Below are 21,908 nucleotides of genomic sequence, written 5' to 3'. Positions count from 1 at the left end.
ACAGGCCTCCAGTCTGAAAAACAACCCTCCACCACCACCCTCTGTCTTCTACCTTTGAGCCAGTTCTGTATCCAAATGGCAAGTTCTCCCTGTATTCCATGAGATCTAACCTTGCTAACCAGTCTCCCATGGGGTACCTTGTCGAATGCCTTACTGTTGATCCCAGTCTTTTCTGAACCCCATGATTGTTCCCAGTCTCTTCTGAACCCCATGATTGTTTGCATTTTCCGTGCACCTCTGATTGTTCCTGTCTCCCCACCACACTCCCTGATTTCCCCCACCCATCCCCCATTGTTCTCCATTTTTCCCACCCCCATTTATAGCCTCATCCATTAATGCACATGTGTGTATTTGCTGGCATATCATGATTCCTGATGAAGAGCTTTTGCCCAAAACGTTGATTCTCCTGCTCCTCAGATTCTGCCTGACCTGCTGTGCTTTTCCAGCACCACACTCTCGCTAGCATCTGCAGTCCTCACTTTTGTCATAGCATGGTGCTACCAAACATAGCTTGTCAAAAGCTTGAAAACCATAATTTTTCAGGCCCCTCAGTTGCATAGTAGGATCTGTTTCTGCCTCCAAAGATGTTGCTGGATATGCCAGGTTTTACCAGCACTTTCTGTTTTTAGTTGGGATCTCAAACATCCACAGTACTTTGCTTTTTATCTCCTATTCTATCCTTTTCATTGCTTGCAATAGAGTTGTAACATCAATCCTGTGAAATTTTTTTTAAAAAATTGAATAAAGTGCTTCAAAGTTCCAAGTCTATAACACTTCTGTGAAGCACTTTGTTCTTCCCTCACTATAATGTTATCAGCTCAGACTATGAGCAATTTGTAAATCTAAATATGCAATTAACATCCTGTGAGAAAGTGAACATTAGTTTCAGAAAACCCTGTCAAAATATGCCCTTGCAGTTCCTCAACAGATATGCACTTTTTAGAAGTAATTTTTCACATTCGTCACATGGGTAGCATTTTGATCACTCCCTGTTCTAGTTGAGAAGGATGTGGTGAGTCACTTGCTTGAACCATGGAAATGTGTGATGAACAAATAGCAATACATGTCAAAGTCACGATGTTAAGACTTAGAGGGGAACTGTCAGGTCATTGTTTTCCATCAACTGATTCACTGCCAGCCTGAATCCAAAAATTAATTCTTTCAGAGTGATATTACTTAGTTTTTAAAAAAGTACAGTCTTGGGATGTGGGCTTCACTGGCTAGGCCAAAATTTATTGCCAATCCTTAGATGTCCTTGTGAAGGTGGTGATATCTACCCTCTTGAACCACTGCAGGTGTAGGTACACCTCAGATGCCAGTAGGAAGAAAGCTCCAGGATTTTGACCCAGTGACATTGAAGAAATTGTGATATATTTCCAATACAGGATGCTGAGTAGCTTGGAAGGGGACTTGCAGGTGGTTGTGTTCCCATATAGCTGCTGTCCTTGTCCATCCAGATAGTAGCGGTCTTGGTTTTGGAAGGTGATGTATTAGGAACCTTGGTGAATTTTTGTAGTTCATCTTGTAGATGGTGAACACTGCTCTTACTGAGCAGCAATGGTGGAGGGACTGAAAGTTTGTGGTTGTGGTGCCAATCAAGTGAGAATTTTTGTTCTGGATGGTGTCAAGTTTCTTGAGTGTTGTTGGAGCTGCACCCACCAAGGCAAGTTATATTCCTGCTTTGTGCTTTTTAGAACATAGAACATAGAACATAGAACAATACAGCACAGAACAGGCCCTTCGGCCCACGATGTTGTGCCGAACTTCTAACCTAGATTAAGTACCCATCCATGTACCTATCCAAATGCCGCTTAAAGGTCGCCAATGATTCCGACTCTACCACTCCCACGGGCAGCGCATTCCATGCCCCCACCACTCTCTGGGTAAAGAACCCACCCCTGACATCTCCCCTATACCTTCCACCCTTCACCTTAAATGGTGGACAGGCTTTGGAGACTCATGAGGTGAGTTACTCACTGTAAGATGCCTGACATTTGAGCTATTTTGGTTGTCACAGTACTTATATGGCATGTCCAGATCAGTTTCTGGTCAAGATAACGCCAGGATGTTGATTGTGGAGGATTCATTAATGGTGAAACCATTGAATCTCAAGGGACAAAGGTTAGATTCTCTCCTTTTGGAAATGGTTATTACCAGGCATTTGTATAGTGAAAATGTTACTTGCCACTTGGTAGCCCAAGCCTGGATTTTGTCTGGATCTTGTCACATGTGGGAATGAACAGCTTCAATAACTGAAGAAATTGCAAATGGAGCTGAACATTGTGTAGTCACTAGCAAACATCTCCATGTTATGATGGAAGGTAGGTCATTGATTAAGTAGGCCTCGGACATTAGAACTCCTCTAGTGATGTCCTGGAGCTGAGAAGACTGACCTCCAACCATAACAACTGTCTTCCTTTGTGCCAGATATAATTCCAAATAATGAAGAGTTTTGCTCCAATTCCAGGTGACTTCAGTTTTGCTCGAGCTCCCTGATGCCACACTCATTAAAATGCAGCCTTGATGTCAAGGGCGCACAATCTTACCTCACCTCTGAAATACAACTCTTTTCTTCCATGTTTGGATCAAAGCTGTCATGGGATCATGGGCTAAGTGGCCCTTGAGGAACCTGAACTGAGCAAGTTATTGTTCAGAAAGTGCTGCTTGATAGCACTATTAATGACACTTTCCATCAGTTTACTGATGGGGCAGTAATACATTGGGTTGATTTGTTCTGCTTTTCATGTACAGGACATAACTGGGTAATTTTCCACACAGTTGCATAGATGCCAGTGTTGTTGCTGTACTGGATCAGCTTGGTTAGGGGCATAGCAAGTACTGTTGTCAGAATGCTTTCAGTATCCTTTGCAGTATCCAATGTCTCCAAACATTTCTTGATATCATTCAGAGTGAATAGAATTGGCTGAAGACTGGCATTTGCGCTGAGGACTACTGGAGAGGGCTAAGTTGGACATCCACCTGGCACTTCTGGCTGAAGATTGTTGTAAATGTTTCAGCCTTCATTTTTGCACTAATGGAAATGATTGTGGAGCCTTTTCCTCCAGTGCGTTGTTTAATTGTCCGCCACCTATCACTAAGAGATGTGGTAGCCTTACAGACCTTAGATCTGAACTGTTGGTTGTGGAATTGCTTGGTTCTGTCTATTGCTTGCTGCTTATGATGTTTGGCATGCAATTTTTCATGTTTTGTAACTTCATCTCATTGATATCTCATTTTTATGGTTATCTACTGCTGCCCCTTACATTATCTCCTTCACTCTCCATTGAACCAGGGTTGTTCAACTAGCTTGACAGTAAAGGTGGTCTGGAGATGTGCCAGACTATGAGGTTGCAGATTATTGCAGGGTACAATTCTGCAGCTGCTTATGGCCCATAGCACCTCATGGATGTCCAGTTTTGAGCTGCTCACTCTATTCAACGTCTATCCTACTTAGCATAATGATGGTGCCACAGAACATGATGAAGGGTATTCTCAATGTGGAGACAATATTTCATCTCCACAAGACATTTTTAGTTGACATTCTTACTGATTTTGTCATGTACAGATGCGTTGTGGCAGGCAGATTGTGAGGATAATGTCAAATATGTTTTTCTTTTGTTGGTTTCTTCACCACTGGTCGCAGGCCCAGTCTAGTCTTTTAAGACTAATGTCCTTTAAGACTCAACCAGCTTGGTCAGTGTTGTTTCCAAGGCATTTTTGATGGTAGACATTGAAATACATTCTGCAATCTTCCCATCTTCAATGTTTCTTCCACATGCTGTTCAGCATAGTGGAGGAATTTATTCAGCAGCTGAGAGGAGAGAGTGCATGGGGGGACCTCAGTATTTATTAACTCAAGCAGAAAATGCTTGAAACAAATCGAGGCTGCAAGACTGGAGAGTGAGGACAAGGGCAACCTCTTTTGGCTTTAGGGGGAGAGGGATCAGAGTGTGAGTGTGGGAACTGAGGTGGATATAGTTAAGGGGATTATCAATCCAATGGAGGGGAATTCCCAATTGAGGAAAAAGAATGTATTGGAAGCAATACAGTAGGATGGAATCTGGCATCATCGGTAGGTTCCAGGTTCAGCAGATTATCTGTTGCCATTTCTGATTTCTCCAGCATGGTGCAACCACCACCCAATCCCTTTTCACGACTCTGAAGGCAACCTTTCCTCTGCAACACTGGTCTGTTCCTCAATTGTTGTCTAAGACTCCTTACAGGTGAAGCAGTAATTTACCGTATTGCTTTCAATTTGGAATATATATTTATTGATCATATATTTTTCACACTAGAGAATCAAAATGTAGATTGTGTGATTACTTTGCACAACACATCCATTCAGAGTGTGGGCTTGATCCCAAGCTTCCATAGCTTGTCACTTCAATCAAATGTATATCACATTCTACCATTAGCCAGCTACATTGTTCCAATGAGAAACTCATGGAAAAACTCCTCATTTTGTAATTAGGTACTTAGGTCTTCCAGATTCAACTTTGAGTTCAGCAAGTTCAGAAATAACAACTGGCCCAATTTCTTTGGACTGTAGTAATTGGTAATGAATCTACTGTTATAACTGTTTTGAAAACAGGCTGAGTAGGGTGGGCTTGTAATTAGCTGAACATGTGTTGCTGGAAAAGCGCAGCAGGTCAGGCAGCACCCAAGGAACAGGAGAATCGACGTTTTGGGCATAAGCCCTTCTTCAGGAAGAAGGGCTTTCCTGAAGAAGGGCTTATGCCCGAAACGTCGATTCTCCTGTTCCTTGGATACTGCCCGACCTGCTGTGCTTTTCCAGCAACACATTTTCAGCTCTGATCTCCAGCATCTGCAGTCCTCACTTTCTCCTGGGCTTGTAATTATTAGAGTTTGGAAGAATAGGAGGAGACATTATTGAAACATATAAGATTATTAAGTGGCTTGACAAGATAGGCGTGAAAAGGCTTTTTTCCCTTTATAGGATCAAAGGATGTAATCTTAAAATAAGAACTTGACCATTTAAGACAGAGGAGGAGGATATATTTTTCTCTCAGAAGATAGTCCATCTATGGAATTCTTTACCACATAAGACTGTCAAGGTTGGATTGTTAAATATTTTCAAGGCTGAGATAGACAGCTTTTTTTTCAATCAGTAATGGAATCAAGGGTTATGGGGATAAGGGAAGGAAGTGGAATTGAGGATCATCATATCAGCCACGATCTCATCAAATAGCAGAACAGGTTTGATGGACCTGTTCATCAATGGACTACTTCTGCTCTTATTATGTCCTCTAGACTGATCAATTACTTACTTGTTCTACTATGATCTGTTTTTGCTTTGCAACAGCATCCCTTTTTGTAATTTATTTTCTCCTGCTCATCACACTTGTTTTTTTCATTCTCTTTATTCCTTTCTTTTTAGTGCCTATGCATTTCCTTGAAGCATGATATGTTCTAATTGCTTCCACTTCTGAGGAAAGGTTATCAACCTAGAACATTAGGTTTTCTCTTCACAGATGCTGCCTGACCTGTTGAGTACACTCCATTTTAAAAAAAATTCAGACATTTTGCATTCACAGTATTTGCTTTAGTATCAGCTTATTATAAGCTGTGTCATGCCAGATAATTGAGTTTAATAAGTTCTTTTGACATCCATTTTTTCAGCTTTTCCTTTTGAGTTGTTTCTCTTTCTGTGCTATACACCTTGAGCATATGTTGACACGTATATTCAAATATGTGCTTAAAGATCATGTTGATATCTATCTTTGAACTAATGTGTCACTAGTCCCTTTAAGTATTTAAAAATGCATATGTAAGCCTTATGTTTGAAAATATATTTGTACAATTTAAACATATGTACAAATTCTAGTCTATATATATGCTCCTGCTTGCAGTTACTCTTACCAGAAAATCTGTTACCATGATTTGCCATGCTTGTCTGTCTTCTCTATTCTCACATACCCAACAAAACTCATTGACAATTGTGACATCTGTCATCCAGCAATGTCTGAGTATATCCGTCTCTCCGCTGTCCTTTGTCTTGCCCTCAAGAAATGATATCTGTAGCTTTTCAGTTCTGATTAAAAAGTCGAATTACTGACATTTTCTTTCCTGGGTTTCACTTTTTAGTGCTCTTTTTGCCTTTGCAATTTCTATACATTTAATTTGTCACATGGTCTGTGTATGGAACATTTTAGTATACAATTAGCATCTACATTTCAAACGCCTCAATTTTCTTCCAGAAAACTTTTGTCCAGGCTTCCAGATCATACAGTAAAGTTAAAAGTCACACAACACCAGGTTATCGTCCAACAAGTTTATTTGGAAGTACTAGCTACCTGACGAAAGAGCAGCGCTCCAAAAGCTAGTGCTTCCAAATAAACCTGTTGGACTGTAACCTGGTGTTGTGTGATTTTTAACTTTGTCCACCCCAGTTTAACACTGGCACCTCCTCATACAGTCAAATAGATAGAAAATAGCAGCTTATGAGATTTTCCCTTACTACATGCTCGTGTTTCTTCTTGTTAACAGTACCTTTCACAAATGACATCTATCTCAAACCGTATTCTAACATCTGCATCACATCTGCCTTATTATCATTTGTTTGAAGTAGACAAATTTGCACAAGTATAGCACAATGCACTTCAATCATCACTATCGTTTCTTCTAATGTATTTGTGTTGACTATCATTGCTTTCTTATCTTGGTGTTCATACTCCATCCATATTCTAAACTTCCAGATTTTGCACAACTACAATATTTTTTGGGATCTCTTCTGATTCTACAAGTAGTGCTGTGTTGTTAAAATATCGTGCGATTAGGTTTGTGTCTCTAATTTTTATATCTGGAAGTGAATTCAATTCTCTGAAGTTTTAATCTGTGTACAGATTGAATAGGTTTGGTGACAGTACACAGCTATTCTGTGCTCCTCTTTATTCACTTGAAACATGTCTGACTGATGGTAACTCTTTGGTAGCAATATAGACACTGGATAAATCCCACATGTATAGTGTCAATGTCATATTTCAGCAATATTTATCATCTTTTTTTGTGATAAACATGATCATATGCTGTTCTGTTTAAAGTTAATTTTATGGGATGTGGGCATCACTGGCTAGCTAGCATTTATTGCCTATACCTAATTGCCCTTGAGAAGGTGGTGGTGAGCTGCCTTCTTGAACTGCTGCAGTCCACCCACAATGCCATTAGTGAAGAAATTGCAGGAATTTGACTCAGTGATAGTGAAGGAATGGCAATATATTTCAGGGTGAGTGGCTTGGAGGGAAACACTAAAGTGGTGGTGTTCCCACATTTCTGCTGCCCTTGTTCTTCTAGATGGAAGTAGTCGTGGGTTTGGAAGGTGCTGTCTGAGGATCTTTGATGAATTGCTGCAGTGCATCTTGTAGATAGTACACGCTATTGCTACAGAATATCAGTGGTGAAGTGAGTGGATGTTTGTGGATACAATGCCAATCAAGTGGGCTGCTTTGTCCTGGATGGTGTCAAACTTCTTGAATGTTGTTGAAGCTGCACTCATCCAGGCAAGTGAGGAGTATTCCATCACAGTCCTGACATATGCCTTGTTTGGTGGATAGGCTTTGGGGAATCAGGAGGTGAGTTACTCACCGCAGTATTCCTAGCGTCTGACCAGCTCTTCTCGCTATTGCATTTATGTGGTGAGTTCAGTTGAGTTTCTGATCATTGATAACACCCAGGATGCTGATAGTGGGGAATTCAGATGGTAAAACCATTGAATATCAAGTGATGGTGGTTAGATTGTTTCCTGTTGATGATGGTCATAGCCTGACATTTGTGTGGCGCGAAAGTAACTTGACACTTGTCAGCCCAAGCTTGGATATTGTCAAGATCTTGTTGCATTTGAACACACTTCAGTGTCTGAGGAGTTGTGAATACTGCTGAACATTGTGCAATCATTGGCAAACATCCCCACTTCTGACCTTATGATGGAGGGAAGGTCATTGATGAAGCAGCTGAAGATGGTTGGGCCTAGAAAAGTACCCTGAGGAACTCCTGCAGAGGTGTCTTGGAGCTGAGATGACTGACCTCCAAAAAGAATGACCGTCTTCCTATGTGTCGGATATAAGTCTAACCACCAAAGAGTTTCCCACCGATACGCGTTGATGCAGGTTTTGCTAGAGCTTTTTGATGCCACATTCAGTCAAATGCAGCCTTGATGTCAAGGAAGTCTTTGGAATTCAGCTGTTTTGTTCATGTTTGAACCAAGACTGTAATGAGATCAGGAGCTGAGTGGCCCTGGCACAACATTCATTGCTGAGCAAGTGCTGCTTGATAGCACCGTTGATGACACTTTCCATCAATTTACTGATGATTGACAGTAAATGATGGGGTGGTGATGGCCAGGTTGGATTTATCCTGCTTTTTATGTACAGAATATACTTGGGCAATTTTCCACATTGTCAGATAGATGCCAGTATTGTAACAGTACTGGAGGAGCTTGGCTAGGGGAGCATTAAGTTCTGGAGCACAAGTTTTTAGTACAATTGCCGAAATGTTATCAGGGCCTGTAGCCTTTGCAGTATCCAGTTCTTCCAACCATTTCTTGATACTATGTGGAGTGATTCGAATTGGCTGAAGACTGAATTTGTAATGCTGGGGACCACTGGAGGAGGCTGAGATGAATAATCTATTCTGCATTTCTGGCGGAAGATCGCTGCGAAAGTTTCAGCCTTATCTTTTGCACTGATGTGTTGGGCTCTTCCATCATTGAGGATGGGGATAAATGTGGCACTTCCTCCTCCAGTGAGTTGTTTAGTTGTCCACCATCATTCATGACTGGATGTGACAGAACTGCAGATCTTAGATCTGATCTGTTGCTTGTGGGTTCACTTAGCTCTGTCTTTCACTTGCTGCTTATGTTGTTTGGAATGCTAATCCTGTTTGGCAGCTTTACCAGATTGACATCTCATCTTCAGGTATGAAGCTCCTGGCATACCCTCCTGCACTCTCTATTGAACCAGGGTTGATCCCCTGGATTGATGGTAATGGTTGAGTGGGGGATATGTCAAGCCATGAGGTTACAGGTTGTGCTGGAATACAATTCTGCTGCTGTTGATGGCCCACATCACCTCATGGATGCCCAGTCTTGAGTTGCTAGATCAGTTCAAAGTCAGTCCCATTTTGGACAGTGATAGCGCCACTAAACATGATCAAGGTTATTCTCAATGTGAAGGCAGGACTTCATCTCCCCAAGGACTGTGCAGTGGTCACTCTTACCAGTACTGTCATGGACAGATGCATCTGCAGCTGGCAGATTGATAAGGATGAAGTCAAGTATGTTTTTCTCCTCTTGTTTTTCTCCTGCTGCAGACCCAGTCTAGCAGATATGTCTTTTAGGACCCAACCAGCTCAATCTGTAGTACTGCTGCAGAGCCACTCATTGTGGTGGACATTGAAATCCTCCACCCTGAGTACATTTTGTGCCCTTGCCATCCTCAGTGCGTCCTCCAAGTGTTGTTTAACATGGAGGAGTACCGATTGATCAGCTGAGGGACAGTGGTACATGGTAATTAGCAGGAGGTTTCCTTGCCCAGGTTTAATCTGAGGACTCCCAGAGAAACTCTCTCCCGACTATATACCACTGTGCCGCCACCTCTGCTTGGTCTGTTCTTCCAGTGCGACAGGACATATCCAGGGATGGTGATGGTGGTGTCTGCAACATTGTGTATAAGTTATGATTCTGTGAGTATGATTATGTCAGGCTGTTGCTTAGCTAGTCTGTGAGGCAGCTCTCCCAGTCTTGTCACAGTTGTTAGTAAGGACAACTTTGCAGATATGACAGGGCTGTTACTGCCATTGTCTTTTCCAGTGCCTGGTTATCTGTCCGATTTCATTTCTTTGAGTCTTTGTAGCAACTGGTACAATTTAATGGCTTGCTAGTCCATTTAGAGGGCTATTGAGAGTCATAGAGTCATAGAGATGTACAGCATGGAAACAGACCCTTCGATCCAACCCGTCCATGCCGATCAGATATCCCAACGCAATCTAGTCCCACCTGCCAGCACCCGGCCCATATCCCTCCAAACCCTTCCTATTCATATACCCATTCAAATGCCTCTTAAATGTTGCAATTGTACCAGCCTCCACCACATCCTCTGGCAGCTCATTCCATACACGTACCACCCTCTGCGTGAAAAAGTTGCCCCTTAGGTCTCTTTTATATCTTTCCCCTCTCAGCCTAAACATATGCCCTCTAGTTCTGGACTCCCCAACCCCAGAGAAAAGACTTTGCCTATTTATCCTATCCATGGGTCTGGAGTCACATGTAGGCCAGACCAGGTGAGGATGGCAGATTTCCCTCCCAGAAGAGCATTAGTGAACCAGATGGGCTTTTCCGGCAATCAACAATGGTTTCATGACTCATCAGTAGATTTTTAATTCCAGATTTTAAAAAATTGAATTCAAATTCCACCATCTGCTGTGGTGAGATTTTAACCTGGGTTCCCAAAACATTATCTGGGTCTCGGATTAATAGTCCAGCAATGATACCACTAGACCTTCGCCTTCCCATTGTCAATGTAAGCATATGTTCTTGATTACTTCTGGATATTTATTGATTTTTCCTACTTTGAGTCCAAAACCAAACAAAAAACAAAGAACTCCAGATCCTGGAAATCTGAAGCAATAACAGAAATTGCTGAGAAAAGCAGCAGGTCTATCAGCATCATTTGAGAGAAAGCACTAATCTCTGCTTCAAATGTATTGTTGTTTCTTAACATTGTGATTTTCAAGGTCACTTTAATGAGATGACTCATCCAAGCCTATCTTCTATAAATAATGTCCTTCTATTGCGTTACATTCCTTAGATAAGAGCAAATAATGAATGTCTCAATTTATTTAGAATGTACCTTTTGTTATATTTTATCACAAATTTATGACAAATTCTGTTTTTCTCTTGTTACTTCATCAATAACTAGAGCTTTTCCTGTAGTCATCAAAATCAAAGTATTCTTTTCCTCAGATTTCAGAATGCTTGGTCCATTATTTGTATCTATATCTTGAGGACTTCCTTAATTTGGATTGCCATACAATTCACTTCTATATTGTCTGTCTTTTTACTACTGCATTCTCTTAAACAATGTTTTACCATTTTTGGCTTTTAAGTATCTATTACTCCTTTTTTAAAATCTGTATAACACTTTGTATTTTGCTGCATAACTCTCATTTTGTGATTTATTTCCGGATTCAATACTCTACCTCATTATACCATTCTCATTTACCTGCCTACCCACATTCTTTATTTAATTTCAATCTCATCATCCTCTGGTCTGTTCCTTTACTTTCCCCTTTCTATTGTCATTGCTGATATGTCATCTGCCATCTTTCATTTTTTCATTAAGAGTAACAGGCTTAGACTCTGATCTGTCTTGTGAGTTAGGCTAATTTCATTAGAGATTTATGTAATTGGGCAAGGTCTTCTCCTCCCTGTCACTACTTACACAGAACGAGTTACAGGAGCCCAAACTCTTCTATACTTCAACAATGACACTCCCTGACTGACAATGACGTGAATAAAGTGTGAAGATCCAGTTTTTTGTTCACAGGTGACTGGCCTCATTGACTTCATGACTGTGTACTTGGATCTGTCACATGCCTTGAAGGTTGGTCTCTAACTGCTGAACCATTGTACCACTGACTTATGCCCGTATGCCTCTTCTGCTGTTCCTAGATTTAGTGCAGGTTAAAAGGGCTGACATCCCCAAATCATAGCAACGGAAGCTAATGGGCTTTCATTTATTTTTGCATGATTGCTGTGTTGAGATTCGATGTTATCCAGTTATTTGGAGTCATAAATCAGTTATGTAACATAAGCCTTCTCTACCCACATCCTTTATGGCATGGCTTGGCAGTGGTTTTATGGTACCAGGATATTAGTCTTCACAAATGTCCCCCTTTTAATTATTGTAAATATTAAGTATACATACATAAATACACATCTGATTTGTTACTTTATGTTGATTCATTACAGTCTATTTGAAAATGTACATCTGTACATAATATTAGTAAGTATATATATCTCATACATATTTGTCCACATGACGTATTTCAATACCGATTATATAGAATTGTTAAAAATCATCTTAGCGGAGACTAGCCAACTCATTATACTTGAATTGCTTTTCTCCAGAGTGAAGATATGCAGTTTTTGTTTACTTTCCTCACACGTCTTAATACTTTTAATATGTGTCCATACCTTTTGTTCGCATTCTGATAATAAAACTAAAAATCACACAACACCAGGTTATAGTCCAACAGGTTTAATTGGAAGCACACTAGCTTTCGGAGCGACGCTCCTTCATCAGGTGATTGTCATGATAATAAAACAGTCGCCGTTTACAGATGGCAATAATCGTGTTCTGATGTTTACTTAAAAAGACATCTGTATACAGTAATTACGTGTGTGAATATACGTATAGGAGTGACTCGCTCACGATAGCCATCGCCGGGCGCTAGGACCCCACGGCCTGCGTGTCCTACACTCCGCCCCCGGTCGGTGCTGAATGAGCGGATGAAACATGGCGGTGGACGGATGGAAATACTAATGACAGTCGGGAAACTCGCTTCCATTTGTACCATGGTATGTGACCGGGGAGAGAGGGTGTGTGTGGTCTCCGCAGTGCCGCTAGTCACTCGCTTCGCCTTTCCCAGCCCTGCCCGGAGTGTAGAGGGGTGGGAGGAGGAGGAGGAGGAGGCTCCTGGTCTTCCCCTCGCTCGCTGGGCCACGGTTTTACTCCCAGTTCCGGGCTTCCCCTCCGGCCTCCTCCTCCTCCTGCTGCTGCTACTAACCGGCCCGGGGGCTGGGGAAACCAGCTGAAATAATCTATTCACATTGAGGAAGGAGCTGGGCTCCTCCTGCCCACTCGGTGCCGTACCGCTGGCCGAGCGGGACCTTCCTGGTGTGGGGCGGCGGCTGCAGCGTTTCCCGAGGCCGGGAGCCCGGTGAAGGGGAAAGGGGTGTGGAGAGCTCAGTGGCGCGCTGTAACCAGCCGTGACTCGCTTTCCCTTCTGGTGACTCCACTGTGCAGTGATTAGCCTTAGTTCATTCAAGAGATCTTTAAAAGGACATTTTAAAAACCGCACGGTATTCCTCTCCGGGATTAATAAGCGCACTGTGTGTCACTTTGATCGAGCATCAACAACAGTCAAGCCCCACCTGAAGTCCTGATTTGCATTGAGTCTAATAAATCCCTGAAATTTAATTGGAAATCTGTTGTGTTAGTTTTTGTTTTCACATTAGATGAAACTATCGTAGCATGATATTCCTTGGGAATTGAATTCAATGTTTACTTTGGCAGATGACCTAAAGATCATCGGAATAGAAGCAGTCATTCGGTCCACTAATGTTAATAATATCATTTTGGCAAGATTGGTTTTCATCTGTGATGGTGCTCCTCTACTCAAATTTTGATGTGAAAATTCACTGTGACAAATGTTTATAAAACAGAATAGCTTCATTTGTGTTTTTAATCAAGAGCAAGTTATTTGATTTATTATTGTCATATGTACTGAGGTACAGTGAAAAGTGTTGTTTTGCATGCTGTACAGGCAGATCGTACCATACAAAGTGCATCAGATAGCAGAACAGAGTGCAGAATAGTGTTACAGCTGCAGAAAGGGAGGGATCAAGAGTAACATTTGAGAGGTCTGTTCAAAAGTCTGATAAGTGTGGAAGAAGGTTTTCTTTAAACTGATCGTATGTGTATTCAAACTTTTATATCTGCCCAGTGGAAGAGAGTGTAACTGGGAAGGATGGATCTCTGATTATGCTGATTGGTTTCCTGAGCTAGTGTGAAGTATAAATGGAGTCAGTGGATGGAAGGCTGGTTTGTATGATGGACTGGGCTGTGTTCATGACTGTCTAGTTTCTTACGGTCTGCGGAAAAGCAGTTCCCACGCTATGATGCATCCAGATAGGATGCTTTCTGTGGTGCATCCTGAAAAATCGGTAAGTGTCTTTGGCCATGCTGAATTTCCTTAGCCTCCTGAGGAAGGAGAGACATTGTTCTGATTTTTTGACCATGGAACTGCTTCATTTGTCAGCGTCAAGGTTGTATGTTCAATGATATAAGTGGGATGTTTTACCAATGTATTATCATGAGTAGGACAAATGATTTGCTGTCGCTTGACATTCAGGAAACATCCTGAGAATTTCCCACTACAGTGTTGCTTTATAAAATTAATTTTTCTGTTCACTGACACTTTAGTTTTAATCAACTGTGTGTTTCAAAGTATCAACTCATCTGAAAGTAAAGCCATTTTCAGTTGGTTACTATTTTAGCAGCTTGTATACCTGGCACATGCTTCTCACACTGGCACTATAATTCAAACTTTGATATTTAAAGAATTTGCGAGCTGGGTCCAAAAAACTGAACAAGGAGCTCTTAAAACAACCAGCTAGAAACCTGCTGCTCTGAGAGCAATAGAAAATCTATGCTTTCAGTTGTGATGCTGATTAAAATACAATACAAAGGGGAAGAGGTGAAATTGCAAAAACAGTATTGGATACTGATTTTAATTGGCAACTTTTAAAAAATGTGATGCTTTTATATTTTGTCAAAATCTCTTCCTTGGCTACATATGAGGATCTTGTGATTGGTTTCCTACTTGGTTTTAATTCTTTTATGTGATCTGAATGTCTCTGGCAAGGCTAACATTTGCCTGCTAACCATATTTACTCTTGGGGAAAAAACTGCAGCCAAGTTTGTGGATGACCCTAAACTAGGTGAAAAGGCAGATTGTGAGGTGGATGCAACCGTTTAGAAAGTTATTGATGGGTTAAATAATTAAGCAAAAAAGTTGGCAAATGGAATATACTGTAGGAACATATGAAGTTCATTTTGGGAGGGAGAATAAAATTTCAGAATCTTATTTAAATGAAGAGAAACTGTGGAAAGCTGCAACATAAGGGGACTTGAGGGTACTTGCGCACAAAATGCAAAGCGAGCACACATGCACCAGGTAAGCACGAAGGCTAATGGAATATTGGCCTTTATTTCAAGGGGTATGGAGTATACGATTAGGAAATCTTAGTTCACTAAGTGCAAGGTGCTGGGGAGATTGTATCTGGAGTACTATGAGCAGTTTTGGTCCCCTTATTTAAGAAAAGATGTTATTTCATTGGAGGCAGTTCAGAGTAGGCTCACTAGGATGATCCCCAATATGGACGGATTGTCTTATGAGTAAAGATTAAACAGGTTGGGACTCTACTCATTGGAGTTCAGAAGCATAAGAGGTGATCTCATTGAAACATATTGGATTGTTAAGGGGCTTAATACGGTACATTCAGAGGATGTTCCCCCTCAAGGGAGAGTCTCGGACCACAGGGCTTAGTCTCAGAATAAAGGGATGCCAGTTTAAGTCTGTGATGAGGAGGAATTTCTTCTCTGAGCTGAGAGTCTTTGCAACTTCTTGCCACAGAGATCTATGGGGGCACAGTCCTTTTGTATAGATTCTTGATTAGTAGGGGAGTTAAAGGTTCTGGGGAAAGGGCAGGAAAGCAGATGTGAGGAATGTCAGATCAGTCAGGACCCTGTTGAATGGTGGAGAAAGCTTGAGCTGAACAAACTACTACAAATTACTCCTGTTCTGGTTTTTTTTAATAGTATTGTGGGAAGTTGGTGGTGCGATGCCTTTTAACTATTGCAGTCCATCTGGTGTAGGACACTCTGTGCTGTTTGTGTTTTAGATGTTTGGCCCAACACTAAACAATCATACCAGTTGTCACCATCTGATGTTTACATTTCCTAGTAGATGAGTATGAATTGGTTAAAAAGTTAGTAACTACTTGGTTTTAACTCATTTAGCCATAAAAAAATTTGAAATCTAATTATAGACTCAGACAGTTACAATGCAGAAGACAGCTTGTACCTGCACTGATCAACAAAGATCTGACTACATCAATTTAAATTTCAGCTTTTGGCTCATATCCCTTCAGACTATGGGAAAATGTCATAATTGGTAATATAGGGATGGTTAGTGTTGGTTTGGGAAAATGGAAGATAAATTTGATCAAGTTGTTACTCCTAAAGTCACATCAATTATTTTTAAAGCACTTTTATATGTTTTCAATTCAGTACTCTTTTATATCTGTATATTACTGAAGAACAAATTTCTATTTATGTACCACTTTTACCTATAATTTGTAATCCTGAGGCATCTTGAGCAGGTAGATGTGCAGAAGATGTGCGTGTCCTGCAATAGGAATCTCAAGAATTAGGGGCGACTGTTCTTAAACCAGGAGTCCTCCATTTAAAACCGATGAGGCAATTTTTTTTCCCCCTTTTGAGACTTTGGAACTTTCTTTCTGAAAATATGGTGAAAGTAAAGTCCTTGAAGCAGAGATAGGTAGATTCTTGTGAAGCAAGGGGTTGAAAGGTTATTTGAGATAAATAGGACTGCAGACTTGAGGTGATGATTGGGTCAGTCATAATCTCTTTGGCTGAGCTAGCTCAAGGGGCTGATTGGTCCACTCCAGCTCCTTGATTATATAAAACAGTATTTACTCTTCAGAGCAAGGCACTTGTTTTCATAATTGCAAGATCCTACAGAAAGCAAATAAAATAAAAATCCAGTGAATTCATTCTAATTATATTGGTTGAGAAATAAATAATCGCCAGGACACATTGAGAACTCCCTGTTCTGTATGAATTCTCTTTCACATTAACTTGAACTGACCTAAGGTATTGGGTTAAATGTTTTGACAGGCAGTACCTCTGAAAATGTAATACATAATACTGTACTAAAGTACTATCACCCTAGATTGCCTGACCCTTATAGGTGATGCGACCACACCAAATTGACATTTGTATTTAACTTTTTTTTTGCAGTTATTGGGTTTTCTGCTGTTTATCCCTGTCACACTTGTCAACCTTTACTATCCTGATTAAACTCACCTATTTATTTTACTTGTCTTTTAATCTTCAGGTGACATTGTTGCTTGGCTTGTGAAGTTCCTGTTTGTGTGTCCAAGTTAATTAGTATTGCTTTTATAGGCCAGCGTTCTGACAATATCCCTCTTGTTTTTTTTTGGCCTTGTTTCCTCTTTCATACTCCCACTTTCCATGAAGCCCATCTGCCCAGTTGGGCCCACAACTCCATCCATCCTAAAGCTGCTTTCCGGTCGTTATTGGAACTAGTTTGAAGTTTTTGAACCACATCAGCGTATGTATGTGTGTATGCACCATTTTATAGTATGTGTTGAGGAAACTCTTCGAAAACTGGCTTCTGAAATTTTGGACACACACTTTTTGTTACTGCTTGTGGAATTTGAATGAGAGCATAGTGACGGCAGTAAGAGGAGGCATTGTTAAGGTCAAGGGTGTGAAATTTGAGGATACTTACGTTGCATTTAAAATAATTAAGAATTGCTCAAATTCAAATTATACAGCTTTTATTAGGTCATTTGAAGAGTGGTTAAGAATGTTCACCAGCACAGTGCTCAAACCACACCTGTCTGTCACTTCCTATCTATCCTACCCCTATGCAGATGACCAATTTTTTTTCCCTGCTGCCCATATGCTCTTATTAATAATCCCCTGCCGGTCCCTTTTCAGTATTCACATGTCCTGCTATTTCCCCTTATTGTGATCCTACAAAGTCTTATTATCATTTCAGTTCTGCACCATATCCAAGCCCCTTTCCACTGTTACATCCAGCATTCTCTGATCTTTTCTTTCTTCTAATGGAACCTTTTTTTTCCACTGTTGTTTCAAAATTCCACTATTACCTTGAGAATATTTTTGTACTTTGCAAATTCTTCACGTCCTATTTTATCACATGTATTTGAACATCTTGTAATCTTAAATCTTAGCCCGCTTCCTATGTTATGGGCCCACATAGCTGTAGTTGTTGCCATTCAAGCACGGGCAAATAAACAAAAATACAATGAATTGCAATAAAACTATTGCAATTTTAAATGAATAAAGAACATTTACATTGTAATGCAGTTGACTGTTAAAAACACAACTTTATGATGTAATTTCTTTATAATAATGCTTTCCAAGCAGAATTGTCAAGCAAAAATAACTATTTTTTAGGTAATGTCTTCTGTAAGAAATGGAGCTGTTTTATCATTGCATTGGTTCCTAGTTTTGAAAATAATTTACATTTTAATGAACTTAAAATTTTAAATCTTTTCAGTAACTTGGCAGATATGGTAGTACCAGACTAATTGTGTGATTAAAATACATGCAGTATCTGCAGTGCAAATATTTGTTGATGCTCAGTTGCATTTTACTTTGCAATTATATTGTTATCAGTGGCTTTGTTTTGCTTATAGATATTTCTACAATATTTCATTGCAGTAGTTGTATTGCTGTATGGCTCAAGGTTGGTGTTGTCATTTCTATAGTAAGTGAATATCTTGGGTATATTGTGAAAGAATAGCAATGTATTTATACTGATTAACGGAAAGGGAAATCTGAACAGCACATGAGCTGTTACACTTCCAGTTTATTTGTGGCAAAGTTGAATGTTCTTTAGTTTTTCATGTATTACGTTCACAGAAACAGGAATATAGGAAGAGGAGTAGGCATTCAGCCTATTGAGCAGAGAGTACCCGCTGTATAACAGAATGGCCACTTGCTCTGTTGAGTGAATGTGATCCAAGGATGGAATCAATTTCATCTAGGAACAGAGTGGATGGAGCTACAGCTTGAGCTTGCTGAAAAGCCTGAGCCAAAGTCTTTTCAGGATCACCTACAGATGGTGAGAAGAGATGTGCCCCACTGGTTAGTAGGAAAGAACACCGACAGCTGGAGGCTGCAGCCTTCACCAGTGTGGCCTTTGCACATATCGGGGTTCCATACAGTAGAGGGTCATCACCATCCCCTCAAACGCCTGTGTGTACAACATTGGCCACTCAGTACTCTCAGTTTCAATTTGACTTGATCCAAACCACCAGTTTGATCCCAATGAACAGGTTTGAAGTAAGTCAGTCAGATGCTGCTTCTCAGACGGGAAAGCTGCAGAGTCTTCATTGCTTCACAGAAGTCTGAAAAGGTGAAGTCTTTCTTCACTGTTCTCCCATTGAGCCTTCCCAGCCATCAATGTGATCATGGCTGTTTGAACATTTCAATGTATTTTACCTATCCCATCCGTATAAACATGTTTGCCAATGGTAATCAAACCTGTCAATTGCTACCTTAATCATACTCAAAGTCAGAGCTTCCACAATTCCCTGTAGTAGAAAATTCCAAGAGTTCACATCCCTCGAATAAGAAAATAAATCTTAATCTAGGACCTAAATGGCATCTGCCTTCCTTTTTAAATTTTGCCGTCTGGTTCCAGATTCCCCAGTGAATCGTGCCTGCATCTATCATACCTATACCCTTAAGTATTTTGTAAATGTCAATGAGAGCACTTCTTGTTTTTTCAAAACTATACAGAATACAGGCCCAGTTTGCCAATTTCCCTTTTCCATAGGACAGTTCTGCCATTTCATGATAAAGCCTGGTGAACCTCCAGTTCAATCCCTGTATGGCAATAATATCTTTCCTGAGATAAGGAAACCAAAATTGTACACAGTACTCCAGGTGTGATCTAACCAAGCTCCTACACAACTGAAGCAAGACCTTTTTAGTACTCTTGTACTCGAATCCTCTTTCAACAAAGATTAACCATCCTAATAGATTGCTGCACCTGCATTGTTCGCCTTCAGTGACTTATTGATTAGAATGCCTAGGTCCCTTTGTACTTCTACATTGTCCAACTTCCTACTATTTTCAAAAACAAACATTGCACACCTTTTTCTCCTACAAAAGTGGATGACTTCACATTTTTTCCATTTTCTATTCCATCTGCCATATTCTAGTCCGTTTACCGAATCTGTCTAAATCCTCTTGAAGTTGCTTTACATGTTGATGATAATCAAGGTTTGTGTAAAGATTTGTAGCTTGGGTGCTGGTTACAGTTGTTGTGGGTATATTCGCTGAGCTGTGAATTTGGTTTGCAGACGTTTCGTCCCCTTTCTTGGTGACATCCTCAGTGCTGTGGAGCCTCATGTGAAGTGCTGCTGTACTGTTGGTTGGAATTTATTTGGCTTCATTCCGCTGTTCCCTGTTCCGGTTGTTTGTTGCGGTGGTCGGTATATTGAGTCTAGGTTGATGTGTTTCTTGATGGAATCTGTGGATGAGTGCCAAGCTTCTAGGAATTCTCTGGCTGTCCTCTGTTTGGCTTGTCCTATTATTGTTCTTGTCCCAGTCAATTTTTGGTCCTTATTGTCTGTGTGTATAGATATTAAGGATATCTGGTTGTAGCATTTAGTGGCTAGTTGATGTTCATGGATGCGGATCGCCACGACCAACTGTCCTTAGTATCTATACAAACAGATGACAAGGACCACAAATTTGTCTGGGACAATGCAACAATAATAGGACAAGACAAACACAGGACAGTCAGAATTCCTAGAGGCTTGGCAGTTATGCATGGATTCCATCAAAAACACATTGACCTCGACCCAATATACTGACCACTCCAATGAAGAACCGGAAACAAGTGGGAATGAAACCAAATAAATTCCAACCTACACAGTACAGCAGCGCTTTACAGGAGACTCCACAGTACTGAGGATGTCACTTAGAAAGGGGCTGAAATGTCTGCAAACCAAATTCCCAGCTTGGTGAACCAAACTCCACAATATTTTCATTTATTTAGCTCTGTATCATCTGCAGAGTCACCATAGATAAATCATTGATATTCTAAAAGAAGGGGTCCAACAACTGATCCCCCTAATACCCCACTAGTCACAGCCTGCCAATGTGAGAATGACCAATTTATTCCTACTCTCTAGCTAACACACACAAAACCAGTATGTTACCTCCTGTCTCTCATGCTTCAATTTTTATAACTGGACTTGTGAGGAACTTCATCAAAAGCCTTCTGAAAATTCAAGCATATTGCAACAATTGGTGTTCCTTTAATCAATTTTATTAATAACATCTTCAAATAATTCAATTTAACTTTCCATGTGCGAGTCCATGCTGACTGTGCCCAATCAGTTCTAAGAAGGGTTACACTCGAAACATTGACTTCTCCTCTTCCTGAGGCTGCCTGGCATGCTGTGTTCTTCCAGCCTCCTAAGAAACTGCAACTGGCAGCAGACATTGGTTTGAGTTATTTATAGGCCAAATGTTAGTGTAGGGCATGGCATTAATCAGGAGATGAGCAAAGCATGTAGCATGGACACTACAGTTATCACGAGTGACTTCAATCTGCATATCAATCGGGTACACAAATCAAGAGTAAAGCTGTGGAGAATTAAGTCTCAGGAGTATATTAGAGATGGTTTTCTGGAGCAGTATGTTGAAAGGCGATGAGGACATGATATTTTCGGTCTACTATATAATCTGATTAACAATCTTTTGAGTTTTTACATCATGGAGGGATGTATAATTAGTATAAGTATTGTAGAAGGAAATGGATAGTTCTTTAAAAAAATAACTATGTACAGTTAATGCATTTATAGATTTTCTTCATCCGCCTCAGCCAATGTGTGTCTCATGCATTATGATTTCTCTTATTAGTGTCATAGAGATGTACATCATGGAAACAGACCCTTTGATCCAACCCGTCCATGCCAACCAGACATCCCAACCCACCTGCCAGCACCCGGCCCATATCCCTCCAAACCCTTCCTATTCCTATACCCATCCAAATGCCTCTTAATTGTTGCAATTGTACCAGCCTCCACCACTTTCTCTGGCAGCTCATTCCATACACTCTGTGTGAAAAGGTTGCCCCTTAGGTCTCTTTTATATCTTTCCCCTCTCACCCTAAACCTATGCCCTCTAGTTCTGGACTCCCTAGCCCCAGGGAAAAGTCTTTGTCTATTTATCCTATCTATGCCCCTCATAATTTTGTAAACCTCTGTAAGGTCACCCCTCAGCCTCCGCCGC

General features: G+C 40.7%; 2 protein-coding genes across 2 annotated transcripts in view; one reads left to right on the top strand and one right to left on the bottom strand.

Annotated features, from left to right (window-relative positions):
• The window catches only part of rpl21 (ribosomal protein L21), a gene marked incomplete at its 5' end in the record, with an annotated part of 19,784 nt that extends 14,416 nt beyond the window's left edge, over positions 1 to 5,368 (bottom strand). The window contains 2 exons of the mRNA XM_043691998.1: positions 1,022 to 1,024; positions 5,361 to 5,368. Of these exons, the coding sequence (XP_043547933.1) occupies positions 1,022 to 1,024; positions 5,361 to 5,368 (11 nt within the window). The remainder of the gene's footprint in view (positions 1 to 1,021; positions 1,025 to 5,360) is intronic.
• A 7,027-nt stretch (positions 5,369 to 12,395) lies between these two features.
• The window catches only part of usp12a (ubiquitin specific peptidase 12a), a 61,690-nt gene continuing 52,177 nt past the window's right edge, over positions 12,396 to 21,908 (top strand). Inside the window, exon 1 of the mRNA XM_043691997.1 lies at positions 12,396 to 12,592. Coding sequence (XP_043547932.1) covers positions 12,524 to 12,592 — 69 coding nt within the window. The 5' untranslated portion in view covers positions 12,396 to 12,523. The remainder of the gene's footprint in view (positions 12,593 to 21,908) is intronic.

This window comes from Chiloscyllium plagiosum, chromosome 6 (assembly GCF_004010195.1).
Source record: "Chiloscyllium plagiosum isolate BGI_BamShark_2017 chromosome 6, ASM401019v2, whole genome shotgun sequence".
Taxonomy (NCBI): domain Eukaryota; kingdom Metazoa; phylum Chordata; class Chondrichthyes; order Orectolobiformes; family Hemiscylliidae; genus Chiloscyllium; species Chiloscyllium plagiosum.
Note: the sequence above shows the minus strand (reverse complement) of the source record. Positions and strands in the feature narration are given on the sequence as shown.